Source organism: Xyrauchen texanus, chromosome 3 (assembly GCF_025860055.1).
Source record: "Xyrauchen texanus isolate HMW12.3.18 chromosome 3, RBS_HiC_50CHRs, whole genome shotgun sequence".
Lineage (NCBI taxonomy): Eukaryota > Metazoa > Chordata > Actinopteri > Cypriniformes > Catostomidae > Xyrauchen > Xyrauchen texanus.
Genome location: NC_068278.1, coordinates 41,638,886 through 41,662,447, shown reverse-complemented (window position 1 = coordinate 41,662,447; position 23,562 = coordinate 41,638,886). Strand labels below are relative to the sequence as shown.

Sequence of the window (23,562 nt, the reverse complement as noted above, 5' to 3'; positions counted from 1 at the left end):
GTTCACATAAATGATTCACTAATTTACTTGAGCCCCTGCAAAGCCATAAAGGAATATTCCAGGTTAAACACAAGTTAAGTGACAGCATTTGTGGCATAATATTGATTACCACAAAAAAATAATAAAATAATATATTTTTTTTAAATAAATAAAAGGTAACAGAGAGGCACTTACAATGGAAGTGAATGCGCCAAACCGTAAACATTAAACTTCTCACTGTTTCAAAAGTATAGCCATCAGACATAAACAATAAGCGTGTTCACATGAATTTAATATGATAAAATCGCTCACTAACCTTTTCTGTGTAAAGTTCTAGCCAATTTTACAACTTCGTTGCTATGACGATGTACAGACAACAAACCCTAAAAGACTGTAAAAATCATGATTTAAACAACTTTACAGCTCAAATAATACATGAGTATTAACAAAAGAATGAATGTAAGTTTTTATAAAATCATAAGTTTCACATTCACTCACTTCCATTGTAAGTGCCTCACTATAACCCTGATTTTTCCTTCTTTAAACGAGTCAAAATAATTTCTTGTGGTAATCAACATTATGCCAGAAATGTTGTCGATTGTGGTTAACTTGTATTGAACCCGGAACATTCCTTTAAAGGGACCAGAAGGCACTTTCTTCTTTTCTTTTTTTTTAATTAATACTTTGTTCATTGTGGCAGTTTAGTACAATATTTCGTAAAGGTGTTTTCTAGTATGAATTTATATTATCATAAATGTATATTCAATTTAATGTTGTCACCCTAACCCTAATTTACCCTATTTGAAGGTCACCCTAGCTATCAAGTGGGATTATTTATTTCATTAAATACATAATAATAAAAGATATCATCTAATTGTTATATATTTCAAGTATTTTCCACTTGAAATAGCTTCAATGTAGTTGGCTACTTTTTGTTAATAAATTAAAGTGGAGCTAACTACCTTTTTTAAAAGTGTAGCTTGAATGTAGTTGAAATAATTTCAGTTATGGGTAGCTTGTAAAACTACGGTTTATAGCTTTCCTAACGGTGACTGCATGGCACGTCATGCTTAGCTTCCTCTGTAGTAAGAGAGACCATGATTCTGTGTATCTTTGTAGGAGGCTCCTTTAGTGCAGAGACAGAAGACACTTTCCCAGGCTTGCTCAACAACCAGGTGACCCACAGGTAAAACAAACAGGGGTGCTGAGAAACATGCAGAAATCCTGGCCAACCAGTGAGAATACCAAGAGGCCTGAACCACTACACCTATCTAGAGAACCTTTCATCTCTCAGCAGTAATTCAGTGGTGCTACTTCAACTGTGCTCAAAGCCAGCACGGTCCTGTACTGTCCTGACTGATCATCCATTTTTCAATCAATAACTCAAATTTAAGACAGCCCTGCTGAAAAGGCAAGCATTGCTGGTCACCAGCATGTCTTATTTTGGGTACTAGTCCCTAGCATGTATGAACCAGTATGGACCAACATGAACATTTAGTTTAACATGCTGGTTTAAGCTGGTCTTTTCAGCAGGTAGTAAATTACTCTGAAGACAGCTCTTTGGCTCAGATTAACAGACTGAAAAGTTGTTTTTCCGTGGCACCACTGTGCTGGTAACGATTCTGAAACTTCCTTCAAACCTCATGTTTGCTGCTGGTGTCGAGGATGAAACTGTGGATATACTCAAGTGACCTCACATCAGACATGAAAGGAACTCTGGTGCACTTTTTTTTAACTTGAAAGGACTTGTGGTTTAGGTCATTTTGTAAGTGTTTTGATAAAGTGATAGGACATAAAGGAACAGTTCACACAAAAATGAAAATTTGCTGATAATTTACTCCATCCAAGATGTATCAGAGTTTCTTTATTCATCAAAACAGAATTTCATTTCAGCCCTCCTCCTTTAGACAATGCAAAATTGCATATATAGGGTGCATCAAAATTATCCACATGACTCCAGTCAACAAATAAAGTTCTTCTGAACCCAAACGATTGATTATTTTGAGAAACAAAACAATACTTATATACATTTTAACTACAAATGTTCACTTCCGTACATCTCTGTGATTTGCGCTCATTAGAGGGATGACGTAAGCTCGTTGGTAAGGTTGCACGTCATGTGGAGGTGGCAGGAATCACGTCAATGTTTACAATAGAAACTTGCAAAGAGCACAGACCAAACACTGTTCAAAAACCAAAACAATTTCAAAACAATATAAAATAAAAGAAAAAATAATAATGAAAAAAAAAACAATGTAAATAATGACGTGCTTCCTGACTCCTCCACGTGACGTGTGACCTTACCAACAAGCTTACATCATCCCTTTCATGAGCACGCATCACAGAGATGTATGGAAGTGAACATTTGTAGTTAAAAAGTATATAAGTATTGTTTTGTTTCTCAGAATAATAAATAGAATTTATTTATCGACTGGAGTCATGTGGATTATTTTGATGCACACTAAATATGCATTGTGGACCGTCAGAAACATGGAGTACATTCACTTGCATTCTTTAAAGGATGAGGCCTGAAATTAAATCTTAAAAGTCTTAAATTCTGTATTGATGAAGAAAGAAACACATGCATCTTGGCTGGCCTGAGGGTGAGTAAATTATCAGCAAATTATTATTCCTGACTCCTTTTGGGTGAACTATTTCTTTAATATTACATGAAACTATAGAAAAATAAAGGCCTGAAGAGACCTTCTTTTCATAGTGTCATATGCATTTCAGCTTTATACTTTGGTATTCTGAAAACCAGGTTGATTTTATTATAATATTTTTTTTTTTTGCTTATAGAGATATTATTGATTGTTATTTAAGTGCCTTATAGTTTTGTAGTTAAAAACATATCTGATACAGTGGACCATTAAAAATATATGATGAGCCCTTCAATATTTTCAAACAATGTCCTATTTCATCTCTATTTTTAGAAATAATATTTAGTTGTATTATTGCTTTTCAGTATTGCCAGCAATAATCTTCACTCATAGGACTATCCTTAAATCCAACCAATCAGATTGAAAAGGTTTTGTAGCATACCAGTAGAAGATGACCCTGTGCAAGCTGTTCTATTTTCATTTTCTTGTTTTGCCTTGTTATTTTTAAGTTGACTTATGGTCAGTTATTGTGGACAATTGTTATGAATTAGTTATGCCCTCCATTCTGTAACTCCTATGAAACAAGTCTTTCCAACCATGTGTGAAAGAGCATTCTTAATATTTCGTCATACAAGTATTAAATAACGTATTTTAAGACAGGATTTCAAAAGCCATTTCCAAATTTCTTGCTTTTTCAGTGTGGAATGTCTTTCATGTGTTAGTCTGTCAGTGGTGCTAAAATCATGTTATCCTCTTGTTTTTTTTGAGGGAACATCTCAGCTTATTTAATATTATGCTTACTTGGATGGATGTAAAAATCATGGATGTATGCAATGTACCGTAATTAACAAATATCTGGCAAAGAAAAACAACAGATATTTCAAACATATTCCTATGTTCATGGCGTTTAGCAGAAACTTGTTTGCAGTAAACATTTTAGCTGCTATACACACTTTATGCACTAGAGGGTCCTCAAGGCACTAAAAGATAAGTGGCCTTTCAAATCCTGAAGAAAAGGCCTAAAGTAATGAAGATCAAGGGTTATGTGCTGAATGCTGTGTATATTGTGCGCAACATGCACATTTTCTGTATGCGTGGAATACCCACATGACCTACTATATTTGCCAACATTTGCAGTAAACAACCCAAGCACACTGTACGGGGTGCTGTATCATACAATGAATGCTACTACTACACCCAACTTGATCTTCCATTTCAAGTGACAAATAAACCCCCAAAAAAATATTAACCACAACATCTTGTCTTGCCTCATTATCTGACAGGACAGCTAAAATCTAAAATATTTTGACACAAAACTGGACTAAAAATGCCAAATTACCTTATTTATTTCTAACATGATAACTGAATGACATTCACTTTATTAAAAGTGCAACGTAATGAGGTCCAATAAACATGTAGTATATTATTTTTTGAAACAATTTATTATTGCATACTGTGTACTGTTTCACATACTATGCATTTTTTAAATAGTTGACACAAGGTAGCATACAATAGGTTACTGCACATATACGCAAGTTCACTAGTAGGCTATGGCATTCAGAAAATAACTTTTTGTGACCGGAACATGTATCTTTGTTTGTATGTGGCAATGGTTCAGTACTTTTTCTCTCTGGGCACCCACATATGACTCTAAATATAAAATCTAAATAGTGCAGTGTATGTGTTTGGCAATAATTCCTATGTAAAGATTAATGTCTATGTGATCTTTTCTCCTTAAAGCATTCAGTAGTTTACTGACCAGGGCTATATTATTAAAAAATAAATAAAAGTGGTGTCAAACCGCAGTTTCTACAATGGCCAACAAGTACAGAATATGCAAGGGCATCTCATTCAGTTGCTATAATTGCTTCTTGATTCTCCAGAGATTCTACAAGTCCTAACAGATTTGAACAACCTCTCAATGTCTTCTCCATAGCAATCTGAAAGTAAATCTTTGTGAGCTCACTCTCCTCCTGAAGGAACATTGGCTGTTTTTCTCTTTTGGAACCAGAGGACTCCCATTCTTTGATTGAATTCTCTCAGATCTTCAATGTTAAATCAAAGGTGGCTAGATAACAATGATATTGGAGACTAGCACATAAAAGGTAGCCAAGTCTAAACTAGCAAAGCTAGAATGGCAATTTCCGACTGGTATAGAAATTCATGGTGTGAAGCTTGTCATATTGTTTGGAAAATCACATTTCCTGTGTTATGCCAAGTAAATTTGAAAGAAGTTTAGAGAAATGCACCGTCCCTCATTCTTCAGATGCAATGGTGCTGAAAACTTCTGGCTTTGCCACGCAGAGAACGCCCCGGTTTGCATTTAAGATTCAGACATTATTTTATCTAGAACGTTCTGCATTCAAGGGTGAAGGTTCAAATGAGGATCACAACGTTGGGCATTAAGTGTGTGTTGTACACATATAGAGCTGTATACAACTCCTTTAATAAGAGGGTAAGGCAATTTTAGACATGTATGCCTCCATTAAGAAAATGTTTGATCAACCTGTTTTACAATTTTGATTAACACATCCTCTCTCCTCATTAAACTGTAATGGACAGATGTAGAATTGATGGTCAAATAGTAACACAAAAATAATTTAGTGATAGGTGTCTAAATTAAATGATAATGATATATGATGATTTGTAGATAAACAGTGGTTCGCAATACTGTTTAGGCACATTGTAGGGCAGGGCAGCATAGCAATGCATAACACGGCAGACAGGCTTGATAAGATTAATTATGCCTGGACTCAACCACAAAGACGTGAAGTTGTACCATGCATAGTTTAATGCTCAACAAGGAGATTGTCTTGTTGAATATTTGGATTGCCTTTTTAAACTCTACTTGGATGACTGATTTCCTTAAAAACTTTGTTATCTTTCAACTGATAAAGAAATCATTGTACTTAATCCTTGAGAAAGTTTACCAGCCAAGATTTACAAAATGTTTCAGTGAAGTATTTGCCTTTACCAGATGATGACAGACAAATTGAATGAAAAAAGAAAACAGACCTTTAAAAATCAACTTGAATTAAAAGTGGAGAAAATAAAGTAGCTTGTTACACAATATCAGGTTTTGTTTAAAGCTAAAACAACCTTGTCAAATGCAAACACTAAATCTTAGTTTTCATCGGTGAAAAATGCAGATACTTAATAAATGTTTTCACCCAATCAAATATAAATGTTATGTTATACATTTGTTGTGCAGAATTGAAATGGCAATTTTTGTAATTCAAGGGGCTTTTTATCTGATTTGAGGATTGTTTTTTTTAACTGAAAGTGCCAAAAAAAACAACAAAAAGGAGAATTATTAGGAGAACTTCATGTAATTTTAAATCAGACTCTAAAAGTAGATGGGGAGCTGTCAACAACAAAAAAAATATTTATGCAAATAACTATAGATGCTATAGTGTTAGATGTTTTAGGGTTAGGTTTAGGTTTAGGGGTAGGGGTTGGTGTAGGGTGTGTGTTTGACTCTAAATAAACACAATAAGCATGCTGCATTGATGCCACTATGCCGTATGTAAGTATTTAAATAGGGGTGCAAATAGTTTCTGCCACTATTTGTACTAGGGTGCAAATCACTATTTGCATTGTGGCATTGCGTGAAATGTGAGAGGGGTGATGGCTTTATCCTAAAGCTCGGCATCGGTCGCGTGTAGATTGTATCACTCATTTTGCAAAGGCTCAGGAGACTAACCCGTATGAAAATTAACAATGGTTTTACTGTAGTAATACTGATACCATGTTTTTAGCAGAAACAATAGTTTTGATGTTATTAACCAAGGTGTTACTACAGCAATATAGTGTACCCTAGTGAAAAAAAGTATACTTTATTGTATTTTAAATATATAATTTTTTTCTATTATATATTGCAAATATACTAACCAAAATTGTACTATCTTTAAATATATTTAAAGTATATTTGCATCATGGTTTTACCAATTTTCACAATACAACTTTTAACACACTTTATAATAATTGTACTTTAGTATATTATCTAAAAATATTTCTGTTTAGAGAAAATTCAGTTTATTTTTTAAAGTGTATTTATTTGCACTTTACTTAAAGATAGTAAGTGCGCAACAATGAGCATTTCAGCAAGAAAAAATAACAATGCGTAGTTTGTGTGTGGCCGCTGTTCCAAAAATGATCATTTATTTGTTTCTTTCTTTCTTTCAGCGTTCTTTTAATTTAAAAGCATGGTTGGTGTAACTGCCTCCCATCGGCAGTTTAAATTATAGCTGTTTGTCCTGCTATTTTTTGGTACCTATAGTAATAGTAGTTTGGAGGCAGAAATATTCATTGCGGCACTAGTGTTCCGCCCGTAACTAATTAAGAAAACACCTGTTGAGTGAAGCGCCAAAAAAGACGACAGAAAATACATTAGCGACAGCTACACTAAGTAATAAACATGCAAGCAGACAAACCTAGAAGAAAGAAGACGAGGTGAAAAATAAAGGAAAATTTAGCCCCTCATAAGAAACAGGCAGCCTACGAGGGCTTTTGAGCATGACCTCGTGCATCATGTCTGTCAGTGGAAGGAGCTACAGTTGATATATTTTGTTATGTTTTACAATTATAAAACCGTGTGAGATTTAAATAAACACTCTGTTATTGAAGTGTCTATGTTATTTATTGTAATAGCCTTAAAAACAAGTGCATTCAGCATTGGGAAAAAAGTCCCCCAAGAAATTCAGCCTTCAGTACACTGTAAAATGTAATAGTATTCCTTACTTAAAAATATTAGTATGTTTTCTTGAATTTAACCAAAATGTTGAGTTTTTGAAAATGTTAATTGTTGCTGACATTTTCGAACATAGCTCCCATAACTAACTAACTAACTACTCAAATTGTTCAAGGCGTGCTGTTAGGCATGCGCACTGTATGGCAATTTCCCCACCCACACACAGCGCAGAAGCACATGGACTGAGGATTCAACGTTCTTCTTCGGTAAATGCAAGGAAATATATTTTGATTTATACCTAATTTTCTGCTTTATTTGTTTAATACTCTTAATAATTATTAGAGTTGTTTGTACTTTGTTGTTTTCATGCTGTTTTGTGCGACATATTAGCTCAGTTAAGAACGTGCACAAACACGTTATTCACTACGCATTATTTGAAGGCATTTCTGTTAAAACTAATCTTTGCCCGCTTCATATCTGTAAAATTAGCTGACTGGTTGCATATTAAATAATTTAGAAATGTATATGTTTTTGATGGGCATGAGAATGGGATTACTGGAGTTGTTTGATCTGAAGACTGGTCATTAGAACGAGGCAGCGCAGACTGACATGGATGCATTCACCCTAGAGAGAGCGCAATCCAGACAAAGTACAAATGGTTGTAACAGACCACGACATCTTGAGCCTGGTTCTTTTAAATTAACTCTTTATAATATGATACGCAACGTTTATAATTTAAAAACAAAACAATGTGTGGCGAACTCCAGTCAAGCCGGTTGCAGCGAAAATAATATGATTGCTTATCATGATTATTACGGTAGTCTGCAGGCACCAAAAAATAAAAGAAGGGAGGTTATTCTGAGGTAATTTTCAATTGAGTTTATCAGCGAGTCTTTAGCATACCCCATCACTGCCACCTCTTCAAGTAGAGTATTATTATCATTATTAGTATTATGTATATCTTATTTAAATATAACCATGTTTAATTTTGTGGTTTCTATGATTTTAATATGGTTAAAGTAGTAAAACTCAAATTTTTGTAAGGGAAGGCAGTGAAACTAGTAGTATGTCTGTCGTAAATTTCTGTTTCCACCAGACTATTTGAGTCTGAACTGTATGTCAGGTGCTATTTACACCTAGTGCAAATAGTCTTTCTAAAATATGCATGAAATAAAACTGTTCATATTGCAGCCCTGAACACTTTACAAACATACTGTACACATGCAAACATGTTTGAGGGACACAAAAAATCCTGTAATGTAGGGCATATAAATTATGCCTCTCCCCTATTTACAAAAATATTTGTCTTTTGAAGGAAGTCTAAAAAAAGAAAAAACCTGCAAATAGGGTAAGAAAAATGCACTTGTTTTCCTTTTTGAATTAAGTTTATTTTGTTACCCCACAAGCAACAGAACCTAAACCTATAAAAAATGTAATATAACACACAAATGTGCCTCGTGCTGTTTTCAGAATAAATTTACAGACTTTGACTGAGTGACACTGTTAGAGTTTTTTTTACCTCACAATTATGTTAAGATATCATTGTTCTTTACATTTATGATTGTTGGCACACCTTAATTACTGACAATAGCTCTGAAACAATTCAAACATTGCTTGAGAATATCTAAAGCTCTGCGTACGGTCCACATAGGTATGCAACGCATGTACTGGACACAGCAACGAAAAGGCTGGGTCTGCCTCCTCACGGGGCAGCGCTTGCAGGGTCACTACTTGGTCCCTGAAGGTGGTTGTAGGAACCTTGGGCACGTAGCCAGTCATTGAAGTAATTGAGTATGCGGATGCCAACTTCCCTTAGCGGGGCAAGGGCTGCCTCTGTGACCTTCGTGAAGACGCGAAGGGACAGGGACATGCTGAAGGGGAGGACCTTGTAGTGATACGCCTGGAGGGACATGCGAAATATGTCTGCCAATTACTCATTGGCTTTTTTTCAAGTTCAGAGGTAACCGAGGCTTTCAAAGAAGTCCCCTAGTGTCACTTAATTCGACACAATGTCGAAGTTAGCGACAGACGGGGAACTGAAGTGCTTTTCAAGTACTGAGTCAAGTACTATTTTAGTGTGCGTGTGTATGTGTGTGTGTGTGTGTTCCGTACAACCCATCTCTATGAGGGGCTGCTCTCCTGTATAGTGTCACATTAAAGCCAGACATGAAGTGAAACATTATTCCAGCATAATAAAAGTTTTATATTGGTCTGTTCTCACCTAAAACCAACTGGGTCGCTGACTTTATCTCCTTTTTGGAGCTTCAAAGGCCTGGTCACCATTCACTTGCATTGTATGGACCTACAAAGCTGAGATATTTATATATATATATATATATATATATATATATATATATATTTGTTTGTGTTCAGCAGAAGAATGAAAGTCATACACATCTGTGATAGCATGTGGGTAAGTAAATAATGAGATAATTTTCATTTTTGGGTGAATTATCCCTTTAAGGATCACTTTCAAGGGGTATCATTCATACTGTTAAGTAAAAAAAAAATATTGTAAATAACTGATATGCAATTCATTGATTCTTTTTTATACAACCTAATCTGAATGCTAAATAATGCAACATTATATTGATTTTACCTGGGGATATGAAAGCTCTATTGTTGTAGTACAATATCTGTGCTACAGATGGCAGAAAGTGCTATGCAAATGTTGAATGAGAAATATAAGAACACAATGCAAATTTTCATTGCAATGTGTCTCACATTGTATTTGTAGCCTGTGTGGGACTCCATTCTCCACAAACCAGCAAACAGGTTCACACGTTAAAACCAAGACTGATTTTTTTTACATAAAAAAATGTGATTTGCATGTTACATCTAAATTGACTAGTTTAATTCAAGTCAAAAAATATTATTTCAACCTGCATATAACGTAATATGTAAGGGTTAGATCAAGCAGAAATGTATTGCACAATTGCAAAGTGCCTTTTTTTTTTACTACAGTGAAGCAGTTATTAATGGTGAAAACGACAGATAAAAATAATATAACATCATATTTGTGCTTAAATTAATACACATTAAATATTATATGAGTAAAACCTGTTGTTTATAAATATGTATAAAATGTTATCTCAGATCTGGATAACAAACTGACAGCTAACTGTTGCATCACAGAAACACAGTGATTTGTTTGAGCACTTTAAAATGGTAGCTTTGTGGGCAAAAAAAATAAAAATATGATGGGCAACAGATGTAGAGAATTTGGGGCACAGAGAAAGCACAGAACTCCTTTTAACACTTCATGGCTCAAGTCCAACACTAAATTGTCAAATGCCAAATGTCAGAATGGCCTAGTGTAGCTGAACACAGACGAAAAGCTGAGAAAGTAAGAAAACAAGTTTGCAACAAAAATTGGGTTTTTGCAAAATCTACATTTATTTCTACGATTAATTAGAAAATGGGAATTAACAGAAAAATACAAATAATTCTATATTTTGAATTACATTACCTGAGGCCATTCAACTTCACAGGAAGCATAATACTGCAGCGTCTAATATTGCATCATATATTTTCCCCTCTCTTATAGGGAGAAATATCATATTGATAACTATTTAAAGAGACAATTATCAATATGAAAACTTTTAATTCAGCCTTGTTGTGGATCTCACAATATTAGTCTTGACCCAAGAAAAACGAATTTGTTATGTTTGATACATTGCAAAATGAGATGTTCTGAAAAAAGAGCAGATCTTCTTCACATGTCAGTCCATCTCTACTTGTGCGTGAATCACAGACATGTTCAACCCGGTCCAGTATTTTTCACACTTGAATAACCTATAGAAAGTCAAGCATTAAACTATCAATCTGACTGTTTATAGATGTGAAAAGTATAGATAGATTTACAGACAAGGTCTACCCTGGGTTTTGGCTGCTGCCCCATAGCCATGTAGATATGCCAGCTGATTTCTTTTAAAATGAGATTTATAACTGTGAGACTAATAAATATAGATGCACAACTGGAACACATTTTCTTTTTTATTTACCAGAGTATAAACCAAAAGTCTGTTTTATGTTCTGAAAGATTACAGCTTCGTCCTTGCTTCCAAATTTGTGTTTTGATAAATTGTATTAAGCAGCATCTTCTGACTTAATTTTTTTTTGGATCATTCATTCGTTAACGTGGCAAGCATGTTGTCCAATGGTAACAGAAATAATACTCAATAAATCATAATTTTGCAACTGTCTATACAACCGCACAAAACTTGGCAAAAAATTTTGGCAAACATGTGTTTCACATGTCCTGCACTTAGCTAGTCCTAAACAGTGATGGGCAGCTTCACTACAAATAGCAAAGCTATTAGCTTAACTACATTTCAGAGTAGCGAGGTGGTAGCTTCGCTAGTTTTTAAATCAAGTACCTTTTCAGTAGCGAAGCTATATTTTTTATTAGGTAGCACATACCTTTGACAAAAGCTACATTACATCATACATCACACTGGTGTTTACTATTGCCAGTTACGAATCACTCAACTGAGTCGTTTCTTTACAATGAATTGGTCATACATTATAGCAAAGTGGCCTGAATTGATTCGCAATTAAATCTAAATGACTCACAAAGCTCACGTGCGCACTGCTGAATCATTTGTGCATGCTCTCACTTGCTAACATGCTCACAAAATATTTTAAAATAAGAAAAATAAAGATAACGCTGGTTGCAGTGGATCTACACTCAATGAAAACCAAACCTGCAAATGCATCCTATTTTTTGCCAGTGATGAAGAAGGTCTTCATTCAGTTCAACACGTGTACAGTTTGAATGGCATTGCAGGTAAAGATTTTACCAACAAAAGGAGTTTCAAAAGACTTTTGAGAATGTAGGGGATCTAAAAATTCTATCCGGTGAAGACTTTTATTTTGATTTTATTCTTTGCCTTGGGCGGCGCCATTATAGGTGTGCAAAAGAGAACGGTGAGACGGTGAAGAAGTGCTTGACGCGCTAAAGAAGAGTGTGGTAGTTTTCGGGGAATTTACTATGTTAAAACGTTAACACGTTACGTTAGACCCGTGAAATACACTAGTCACGTTATGTTGCCCCCTGAGTCTCCGTTTGAGTAAATGAGTGTTTGACGAGTGAAGGTGAAAGAAAGTTTTCTCCCGCGTCCGTGCGTGAGGCGGAGTGATAGGCTTGATAACGTGCAATCAGTTGCCGTCAGTGGAGTTAAAAATACTCTCGTCTTAGTTTTGTGTTTTACATACAGTCTTTGTTTTATTTGTTCAAACGAACTTAAAACCGCAATGGATGCTGTCGCTTATCGTGCGAAGTAGGTTTGTGTCATTGTTCGTCTTCTCAACCCGCCACTCAGCTGGGATTGTGGGCCTCGTTGGATCAAGCTGCTGTCGTCAGGATCACGAGAAACAATCACTGAGGGTTATTGAGTCGAGAGATATTACCCTGCTATCCATTGGTCAACGTTCAGCACCTCATCCACAACCAAAGAGGGGTGATGTACATTATTTTCCCATTTTCTACCGATTGCTGGTAAGCAAATCATCTCTCTGTGAGTAATAACAGAACTTGAGTTGAGTCAACATCCATTTGTTGAACTGTGATTAGTGTGAATCGCCCAGCTAAAAGGATTCATACGCTCCATTTTTGTGTGCATTGATGAACATTTTGAATCGTGAATTCGTGAATGGACTGAAACACATTTTTTCCATTGTTTTGTCCTGGATTCGACGGTGAACTCATTTTTGAACTGAAGTTAAAGTGATCTTTTTGTTTTTTTTAAATGTGAATTTAATTAAACTTTTGAAGTGAACTTATTCAAAAGTGGGAGGTAAATGTTTATGTGAAACCTTTTCAGTGTTGTAAAGTACACCAATTGTTACTTTGTTTGAGAACATCTGAAACTGACACGGAGTTGTTAATTTTCATATTTTATTCATTTATACATTTTTATTTCATTATTGCTGTAATTGGAATTTAAATTGATTCACTTTTCTTGAGAAAACAAAAGATAGCCTACTTTTAATTTAATTAGTATAAATAAATGTTTTTGTTAATTAATCGTAAATTGTCTCAAGTCACTTATACTAAGGAGTGGGGGCGTCTTACCTATATTGTTAGATCCGGTGAGGGTGGGTTTTTGCAGTCTACTACACATACTTTCTGAGTTTTCTGCACACGCACATTTCAGGTGGCTGCCGTGTACTGAGTAAATCCTGGAGCCAGCCGCACCTCATCTTAAGCATTTAAAAGTGCAACACTATAGGTGCAACATACAACTAACCGTTGTACAAAGACTAAAAGTATTGGGTGGGGGACTAAGATCCTGTTGCTCACTCAGTCTTCCTTAGTTAAGACCCATGATATTTCCCCACAAGGCGGTGGCATACTTCCGCCGCTACATATTGGCGCCACTGAACAGGATAAACTTGCAAGCATTCTAGTCAAGTACACGTTCCTAGTCTTTGAGACTACACAATGGCTGAACTGGAAGAATTAAAGAGTCAGTTTGCTGAAATGCAAAGACGGTTCAATGAGCAGGCAGGGACGTTAGACCAGGCCAGAGCCGAACAGAGAGAAGCGCTTTCTCTTGCTAAAGCTGTTATTGATCAACAGGCTGCCACTCAGAGAGTGCCATCTACTGTTTACATCCCAAGAGACCGTAAGCTCCCAGAGTTCAGTGGATGTCGGTCTAAGCCTGGTGAATTGAGTATAGAAGAATGGATAAACTCAATGAAATCCGCCTTTAAAGTGATGAAAATTCCAGAAGAAGACAAAATTGAATTTGTTAAGCAGTATTTAAAAGATGAAGCTAAAATGACAATTAAGTTTATGCTCAACGGGAAAGAAAAGTCAGTGGATGAGATCTTTGATGCTTTAGACCAGACTTATGGGGATAAACTGCCCATTGGCAGCAGACTTAAAGAGTTTTATGACCGCAAACAAATGCCTGGAGAAACTATTCAGCTCTTATGCTTATGACTTGCAGGAGAAGCTGAGTATCATCCAGAACCGGGAGCCTTCTAGAGTTCCTGATGCCGATGGTGTATTGAAAGAACAGCTTGTGTTAGGCCTCAATGATGACTCACTACGACGTGAAATGAAGAGGAGAGTCAAAGCTGAGAAGGACCTGACATTTATCCAGCTTATGCAGGAAGCTATTACTTGGTCGGAAGAAGAGGAAGTGCAAGCTCCAAGCAATCTGAGAAGCAATACTGCTCACGGGTGTCGCTCACGCTACCACTGTAAAGGAGAGCTCTTCTACCCCTCTCACCCTGGAGGCTTCAGGAAATGATTCAACAGATAGCTGCCCGACAAGAAGAACTTTTTCAGATGGTGAATAACAAAGAGAAAGTGAAGCCTCTAGAGAAGGATGGCAAAGCAAGAAGTGCACCTTTAAAAGACAGTGAAGGAAGATACATCTGCTATACATGTGGTAAGCCTGGGCACACTAGTCGACGCTGTTCTCATAGCAGAGAAAATTCAATTGGAGTGCAACCTCTGAAATACAAAGTGGAGAAGGAAAAGGCAGATGACAAAGATACGTCAGTGCTGGAGAGTTCAGGTCCGTCTGTTATTAGAAGTCACACTGCAGACTGTGATGCAGAGAATGTTTCCAAGACCCTTTGTCAAAGTGCTTTTGGAGATTGTATGTCCATTGAAGTGAGGATTGCTGGTATCGGAACCACTTGTCTCCTAGACACAGGGTCGGAAGTGACTACTATTACAGAGTCTCATTTTAAAGCTCACTTTGGAGAAGTTGTGCTGTCATCTGCCAACTGGGTCCGACTCACAGCGGCGAATGGCCTAGACATTCCCATTATAGGATGCCTGGAAGCAGACATTGAGTGCATGGGAAAGACGCTGTACGGAAAGTGCGTGTTTGTGATCCGTGATAGCAACCCCAATGAAACAGAGTTGAAAGGATTACCCGGCATCATTGGGATGAATGTGTTGAGTGATCTCAAAGATTTATTCATGGCCACTGAAGGTATGAGGAAAATGGACAGGTATAGCCATGGTGTCGGGGAGTCAAGAGTCCAGCGAGTGTTGGCTAACATTAAGATTCAGACTGAGGCATTGCGCTGTGGAGACAAGATTGGTTTTGTGAAAGTAGCTGGGAAGCAAGCAATCACTATCCCTCCATTCAGTGAGCGTGTCCTGGAAGGCCACTGCAGAATACCACCAAAAGTGAGCTGCCAAGTGTTAGTGGAGGCCTCATCAGAAGTCAGCTTGCCCAAGAGTGTTCTGATTGCTAATGTGCTCGCCAGAACAGCTGATGGTAAAGTCCCAGTCAGAGTGTTGAATTCTAGTGAGAAGACTGTAAAGCTCATGCCGCTGATGTAGGATAGCAGCACTGTGTAGGCCACAGGAGGTTGTCCCAAAAGTGCTTGTTGAGTTTGAGGAGAAAGAGGGTGCTCTGCATGTCAAGGCTGTGCAGCAACATCAGGTGAAAGTGGAGGACAGCACCACAGAGCAGTTGCCTGTTGCAGTGCAAACAAATCTGGAAGATCTCACAGAAACTCAGCGTAGAAAACTATGGGATCTACTGGCAAAGCACAGTGACGTGTTTTCAAAGGATCTAATGTGATGTCGGGTTATACGACAGCTGTCTCAGCACAACATCCCAACAGGAGATGCTCCTCCCATTAAGCAACGACATCGCGAGAATCCCACCTCAGGTGTTTCAGGAAGTGAAAAACATGTTCGCAATTTAGTGTCTCAAGGTATTCTCAGAGAAAGCTGCAGTCCATGGGCATCTCCAGCAGTGATTGTGATCAAGAAGGATGGCAGCGTCCGCTTTTGCTGTGATTATAGAAGGCTGAATAAAGTGACCTGCAAGGATGCTTATCCTCTTCCGCGTGACGAGGAATCACTCGATGCCTTGGGAAATGCGCAGCTGTTCTCCACGCTTGATCTTACTTCAGGCTATTTCCAAGTGGCCATGTGTGAGGAAGACCGAGCAAAGACAGCCGTCACCACTCCCTTTGGTCTATTTGAATGGACCAGGATGCCGTTCGGGCTTTGCAACGCTCCTGCGACGCTTCAACGCCTGATGGGGTTGTGCTTGGTGACCTGACGCTTGACATACTGCTCATCTATCTTGATGATATTATCGTCTTTTCAAACGACTTTGATAGCCACTGTCAAAGACTGGAAATAGTGTTCAACAGATTAAGGCAGCATGGTTTGAAACTAAAGCCCAGCAAGTGCTTCCTGTTGAAGCCAGAGGTGAAGTTCTTGGGTCATCTGATCTCTTGCAAGGGAGTACAGGTGGATGGAGAGAAAACTCGGGCATTGGAAACCTGGCCTGTACCCAAGAATGTCAAGGAGTTGAGGCAAGTCCTTGGATTCATGAGTTATTACAGGAGGTTTGTTCCTGGGTTTGCTCAGCTGGCCCAGCCACTTCATGCCCTGGTTGGTAAAGGAGGAAAAGGGAAAATGATGGGACCCTTTAACTGGACAACTGAGTGCCAGACTGCACTCGACAAACTCAAGCAGTGCTTAATGTGTCCGCCCGTGCTCGCATACCCGGACTTTAGCCAGCCTTTCGTACTAACAACTGATGTGAGTCTGCATGGTCTTGGGGCCGTATTGAGTCAACGACAAGGAGAAGCTGAGCGCGTGATCGCATATGCGAGTCGGGGCCTTCGTGGGTCAGAAAAAAATGATCGGAATTACAGTGCTTTCAAGCTAGAGATGCTTGCTCTAAAATGGGCAGTGACTGAAAAGTTTAAGGAATATTTGATCTATTCCAAGTTCTCTGTGGTCACTGATCATAATCCTTTGCGCTACCTTGAAACAGCAAACCTAGGAGCTGTGGAACAACGGTGGATGGCTCAGTTAGCAGAGTTTGATTTTGAGGTCTATTACAAGCCGGACGACAAAACACAAATGCAGATGTGTTGTCAAGGATACCATCTAGTGAGGAGCCTGAGCAAGAGGACTCTGCTAAAGACTTTATTAAGATGAACTCAGATGAGGTGCTGAACATGCTTATGGCCAGTCATTGAAGAGCAGCCAAAAGTACAAGCATCGGTTCAGGTATCAGTGACAAGGAAAGTCCCTGGATACAGCTGGAGCGATATAGAAGCCCAACAAAAGATCGACCCTAATATAGCACCTATCTACCGTGCTGTACTGACCAAGAAGTATGTGAGTCCAGTCGAACAACGAGACATGGATGTGGAATCAAAAAAACTTGCTAGACAATTCATACGTCTTAAGATTGAGAAAGGAGTACTGTTCCGAACGATCTTTGATCCGCGAGATGGAGAAGAAATTTGTCAGTTGGTGGTTCCAGAATCCTTGCGTTACAAAGTGTATGAGAGTCAGCACGATCATTGAGGCCATTTTGGAGAGAGTAGCACACTGGAGCGCATGAGACGAAGCTATTACTGGCCAAATATGACCAAGGACGTACAAAGCTGGGTTCATGAATGCAAAAGATGTACTCTCGCAAAAGATGTTTTCCCTAAAATTCGAGCCCCAATGACGTGCACTAATGTGTCTGCACCACTGGAAGTACTCGCTATGGATTATTCTCTCTTGGAAGAATCTGTAGGAGGATATGAGAATGTCCTTGTCTTAACTGACATGTTCACTCGTTTTACGGTGGCAGTGCCAACCAGAAATCAGACTGCTCTCACTACAGCAAAAGCACTTGTACAGCATTGGTTTGTCCATTACGGCTGTCCTGCGCGACTACATTCCGACCAAGGTCGATGTTTCAAAGCCAATGTCATCAAAGAACTATGCAAAGTCTATGGAATTGGGAAGAGTCGCACAACTCTGTATCACCCACAGGGTAACTCCCAGTGCGAAAGATTTAATAGAACTATGCACGATATGTTAAGGACATTACCTCCAGAAAAGAAAAATAACTGGAAGCAATATCTACCTGAGTTGGTTCTGGCTTATAATAGCCGGACCCATGCATCAACTGGGTATTCACCATTCTATTTAATGTTCGGAAGAGATGCCAGAATGCCGATGGACATTCTTAATGGGAGAGACTTGGAGGACAGTGGAGTTGACAATCTTGATGACTGGGTGAAAACCATCACCACAGATTAAAGACAGCTGTTGAAGTTGCCAAACATGCAGCACAAGAGTCCTCAAGAAAAAGAAAAAGAGCCTTTGATCGCAAATCATATGGAGCACTCATGAGACCTGGTGACCGTGTGCTGTTACGTAACCATTCTCATAGGGGAAGGAAGAAGATACAAGATCACTGGGAAAGCCTACCTTACATTGTAGTGAAACAGAATCACACAGATATCCCAGTATACACAATTCGCCCAGAGAAAGGTGGCCCATGTAAAGTTGTACATAGGGAACAGCTCAAACATTGCACTTTTAAATCATCACCACTACCTTGCACATCTAGACGCAAATCTAGAGAACATACTGACTCTGATGTTCTTGCCATTCCTGTTGTTACACTTGCACCCGGCACACACACAAGCCTAGGGTGTAGAGGGGAAGATGGGGATGAATTAGGCACTGGTATAAGAGATTGTGACAATGAGATGTCGGCTGATGATTCAGTAAGTCAGTCTGTAATTGAGTCAGTAAATTCAGGTGGATCTGATGCAGAAAGTGAAAATGAAAGTATTCCTGAGCCTAGACGTTCTCAACGTCAGAACAGAGGTACTTTACCTGTTAGGTATAGGACTGACTATGTCTTGAAATAATTCTATGCCAATCTGAATGTTTTGGAAAGTTTTATTTTCATGCCAATGTATGTTGAATTTCTTAACTGAACTACTCTTTTTGTGATGTTTTCAACTGTGAAGAACGTTTACCTGTTATTATCTGTTCTATATTTTTCAGGGACTGAGTTGCTGAATGGAGGTCCAATGGTATGGCAGGGTTTAGCAGGGGGGAATGTAGGGGATCTAAAAATTCTATCCGGTGAAGACTTTTATTTTGATTTTATTCTTTGCCTTGGGCGGCGCCATTATAGGTGTGGAAAAGAGAACGGTGAGACGGTGAAGAAGTGCTTGACGCTAAAGAAGAGTGTGGTAGTTTTCGGGGAATTTACTATGTTAAAACGTTAACACGTTACGTTAGACCCGTGAAATACACTAGTCACGTTATGTTGCCCCTGAGTCTCCGTTTGAGTAAATGAGTGTTTGACGAGTGAAGGTGAAAGAAAGTTTTCTCCAGCGTCCGTCGCGTGAGGCGGAGTGATAGGCTTGATAGCGTGCAATCAGTTGCCGCCAGTGGAGTTAAAAATACTCTCGTCTTAGTTTTGTGTTTTACATACAGTCTTTGTTTTATTTGTTCAAACGAACTTAAAACCGCAATGGATGCTGTACGCTATCGTGCGAAGTAGGTTTGTGTCATTGTTCGTCTTCTCAACCCGCCACTCAGCTGGGATTGTGGGCCTCATTGGATCAAGCTGCTGTCGTCAGGATCACGAGAAACAATCACTGAGGGTTATTGAGTCGAGAGATATTACCCTGCTATCCATTGGTCAACGTTCAGCACCTCATCCACAACCAAAGAGGGGTGATGTACATTATTTTCCCATTTTCTACCGATTGCTGGTAAGCAAATCATCTCTCTGTGAGTAATAACAGAACTTGAGTTGAGTCAACATCCATTTGTTGAACTGTGATTAGTGTGAATCGCCCAGCTAAAAGGATTCATACGCTCCATTTTTGTGTGCATTGATGAACATTTTGAATCGTGAATTCGTGAATGGACTGAAACACATTTTTTCCATTGTTTTGTCCTGGATTCGACGGTGAACTCATTTTTGAACTGAAGTTAAAGTGATCTTTTTGTTTTTTTTAAATGTGAATTTAATTAAACTTTTGAAGTGAACTTATTCAAAAGTGGGAGGTAAATGTTTATGTGAAACCTTTTCAGTGTTGTAAAGTACACCAATTGTTACTTTGTTTGAGAACATCTGAAACTGACACGGAGTTGTTAATTTTCATATTTTATTCATTTATACATTTTTATTTCATTATTGCTGTAATTGGAATTTAAATTGATTCACTTTTCTTGAGAAAACAAAAGATAGCCTACTTTTAATTTAATTAGTATAAATAAATGTTTTTGTTAATTAATCGTAAATTGTCTCAAGTCACTTATACTAAGGAGTGGGGGCGTCTTACCTATATTGTTAGATCCGGTGAGGGTGGGTTTTTGCAGTCTACTACACATACTTTCTGAGTTTTCTGCACACGCACATTTCAGGTGGCTGCCGTGTACTGAGTAAATCCTGGAGCCAGCCGCACCTCATCTTAAGCATTTAAAAGTGCAACACTATAGGTGCAACATACAACTAACCGTTGTACAAAGACTAAAAGTATTGGGTGGGGGGACTAAGATCCTGTTGCTCACTCAGTCTTCCTTAGTTAAGACCCGTATATTTCCCCCACAAGGCGGTGGCATACTTCCCGCCGCTACAAGAACAAAACATAAAAACATACTATGGCATTACCATGTTTTTTGGACATATAACATTACCTGAGAGCACCATGTTAAATACAGTGGTATGCGAATAAGGTAGTCATGTAGTGAAGTACCACAGTAGTATGATATACTCTTTGAATTACCTTGAAGCATCATGTACATTCAATTGTATATGAAAGTGGTAATCATATTCTGTATGAAATTACCATGGTAGTACCACAGGAAACCTGCATGGACTTGTTAAGCAGTTGCGCACCATCTCCAGGATGCAAGCGGGGTCTGAGTTGGAGTGGCAAGTGGGGTGGCAAAGCTCATTTTTAGGGTGGGAGCTGCCACCCCATTCCACCATTCTGGCCCCGCCCCTGCCATGGTATTACCATCTGATACCACCAGATATCACATTGTTATTGTCCAGATGTGCTCACACAAACATAATAAATTTGGCCTCTGATCAGAAGCTTCAAGTACATACCGAAATACAACAGCAAGACGCTGAATTACAGGATAAGATGATTAGCATATGTACACAGAGTTGTAATACAGGAATGCGCAAAGGAAATTTTGTTCAAATGGGCATTTGTAAAGGTAGTAGTATAAATAAGAAAAATAAAATGTAAAAATAGTAATTCTTTCATTTTGAACACATGGGTTGGCAGAGGTAGCATCCATAAATATGAATGAACATGTTTTTTACATGCATATTACAGCTGTGGCCAAAAGTATTGGCAGTGACATAAATTTTGTGTTTTGCAAAGTTTGCTGCTTCAGTAATTGTAGATTATTTTTCACATGTTTCTATGGTATACTGGAAAACAATTATGAGCATTTCATGAGTTTTAAAGGCTTTTATTGGCATAAACATTCAATATATGCATAGTCAATATTTACAGTGTTGACCATATTTACAGTTCTTCATAACCTCTGCAATTCATTCTGGAATGCTGGATATCAGCTTCTGGGCCAAATCCTGACTGATGGTGATGCATTCTTACCTTATTAGTGCTCTGAGTTGATCACAATTTGTGGGCATCTGCTTGTCCACTTGCCTTTTGAGGATTGACCACAGGTTAGCTATCACATATTCATTTTGATAGTGAAAGTGTCTCCTCTAGTTGCTCTGCCACGGATCCAAAATGTCTATATAATGATCTCCGAGCCTCTTCATTATCACACTTGCCTTGTGACATGGTGCTCCATCATGCTGGAAAATGGATTGTTGGGAGAAGTTGCTCTTGCTGGACATTTTGATACCCGTCATTATTCATGGCAGTGTTTTTGGCCAGAATTGTGAGAGAGCCCACTCCCTTGGATGAAAAGCAACCCCACACATGGATGGTCTCAGGATGCTTCACTGTTGGCACGACACAGGACTCATGGTGATGTTCACCTTTTCTTCTCCGGACTATCGATTTTTCAGATGTCCCAAACAGTCGGAAGGGGGCTTTATCAGAGAAAATAACTTTGCACCAGTCTTCTGCTGTCCAATCCTTGTAGCTCCTGCAGAATTTCAGTCTGTCCTTGATGTTTATCTTGGATAGAAGTGGCTTCTTTGCTGCCCTTCTTGACACCAGGCCATTGTCCAAAAGTCTTCGACTCACTGTGCATGCAGAAGCACTTACACCAACCTACTGCCAATATTCAGTAAGCTCTGCACTGGTGGTGACATGATTTCGTAGCTGACTCCTAAGGAGGAGATGGTCCTGGCGCTTGCTGAACACACTGAATCCTGAATCTTTCATCACTGCAGTTGAACCTCTTCTTGATGTTCTTGATGATCCGGTAAATGTTTCTTTCAGGTGCAATATTCTTTGCTGCAATTTCCTTGCAAGTTAGGCCATTTTAATGCAAAACGATGATGGCTGCATATTTGTGTTTAGAAGTAACCATTGCGAACAAGAACACAATGATTGGAAGCACTTCTTCCCTCCTTTTATACCAATCAGTCTGCTCTTATAATCCAATCAGAATGATAGTGATTTCACCTGACTAGTACTCATTCACACCTTCCCAGGTGCTGCTGATATGATTAGTGAAATTATGTTAACTGGTCATTTTGTGCAAGGGCTAAAAAAAAACTGTGAAATTTGGGTTTTTGTGATAAAGTTAATTTTTTGGCCAATGAAGCTTTTTGCAATTTTTAAAATGTATCTGATATAATGTTAAAATGTATCACTCTGCACAATAATCTAGAAACAACGTGAATCAACACCACAATAACTGAAGCAGAAAACTTTGCAAAACACAAAATGTATGTCACTGCCAATACTTTTGGCCATGGCTGTATATTGCACCATACTGCATACTTGTATGCTGCATTGCAATATGCTGTACCTTGGCTTTGATAAACATCATTTTATTAAGTCTTTAATATGCTTTGTCTATGACAGTAACCTCTGTGCATCTGGTTGAAAAAGAAAAGTAGCTTAAATGTAACAAATTACTTTTGGTGTGTAGCTTGTAGTGTAACATGCTACTTTTTCTGAAGTGTAGCTTTTAGCTTAGCTTAACACATTTTTCTGTAGAGTAGCTGATAGCTTAGCTTGCTCAATTTTTTGAGTCCTAAATGTCGACATGTAACCAATAAGGCATTGTTTTTGTGAATGAGACTAGAAAAAAGTGCTGTAAATACATTTATTGTACTTTTGCCACTAAACAGTAATGTAGTCTCATGAAGCTGGTGAGCATTAAAGAGAAGAAAAGCGTGTCTCCTAAGGTATATTAGCTGTTAATATCCTGCTTAGAGTCTCTTTTATCATTTTGTTTCATTTGATTCCTTTTTAGTCATTACATGCTTGTTCAAACCACCAGCTACTTTCTTTCTCCATTTGAATCTTTACCCTAATGTTAAGTCTGCATTATTCTAACTTAAGCTGTGGCAATAGACTTGTGGTCAA

General features: G+C 38.1%; 1 protein-coding gene across 1 annotated transcript in view; it reads left to right on the top strand.

The window, feature by feature from the left end:
- loxl2b (lysyl oxidase-like 2b) overlaps positions 1-4,361 on the top strand; it is a 41,603-nt gene extending 37,242 nt beyond the window's left edge. The window contains exon 14 of the mRNA XM_052093638.1: positions 1,099-4,361. Within this exon, the coding sequence (XP_051949598.1) occupies positions 1,099-1,169 (71 nt within the window). The 3' untranslated portion in view covers positions 1,170-4,361. The remainder of the gene's footprint in view (positions 1-1,098) is intronic.
- Positions 4,362-23,562: the final 19,201 nt, after the last annotated feature.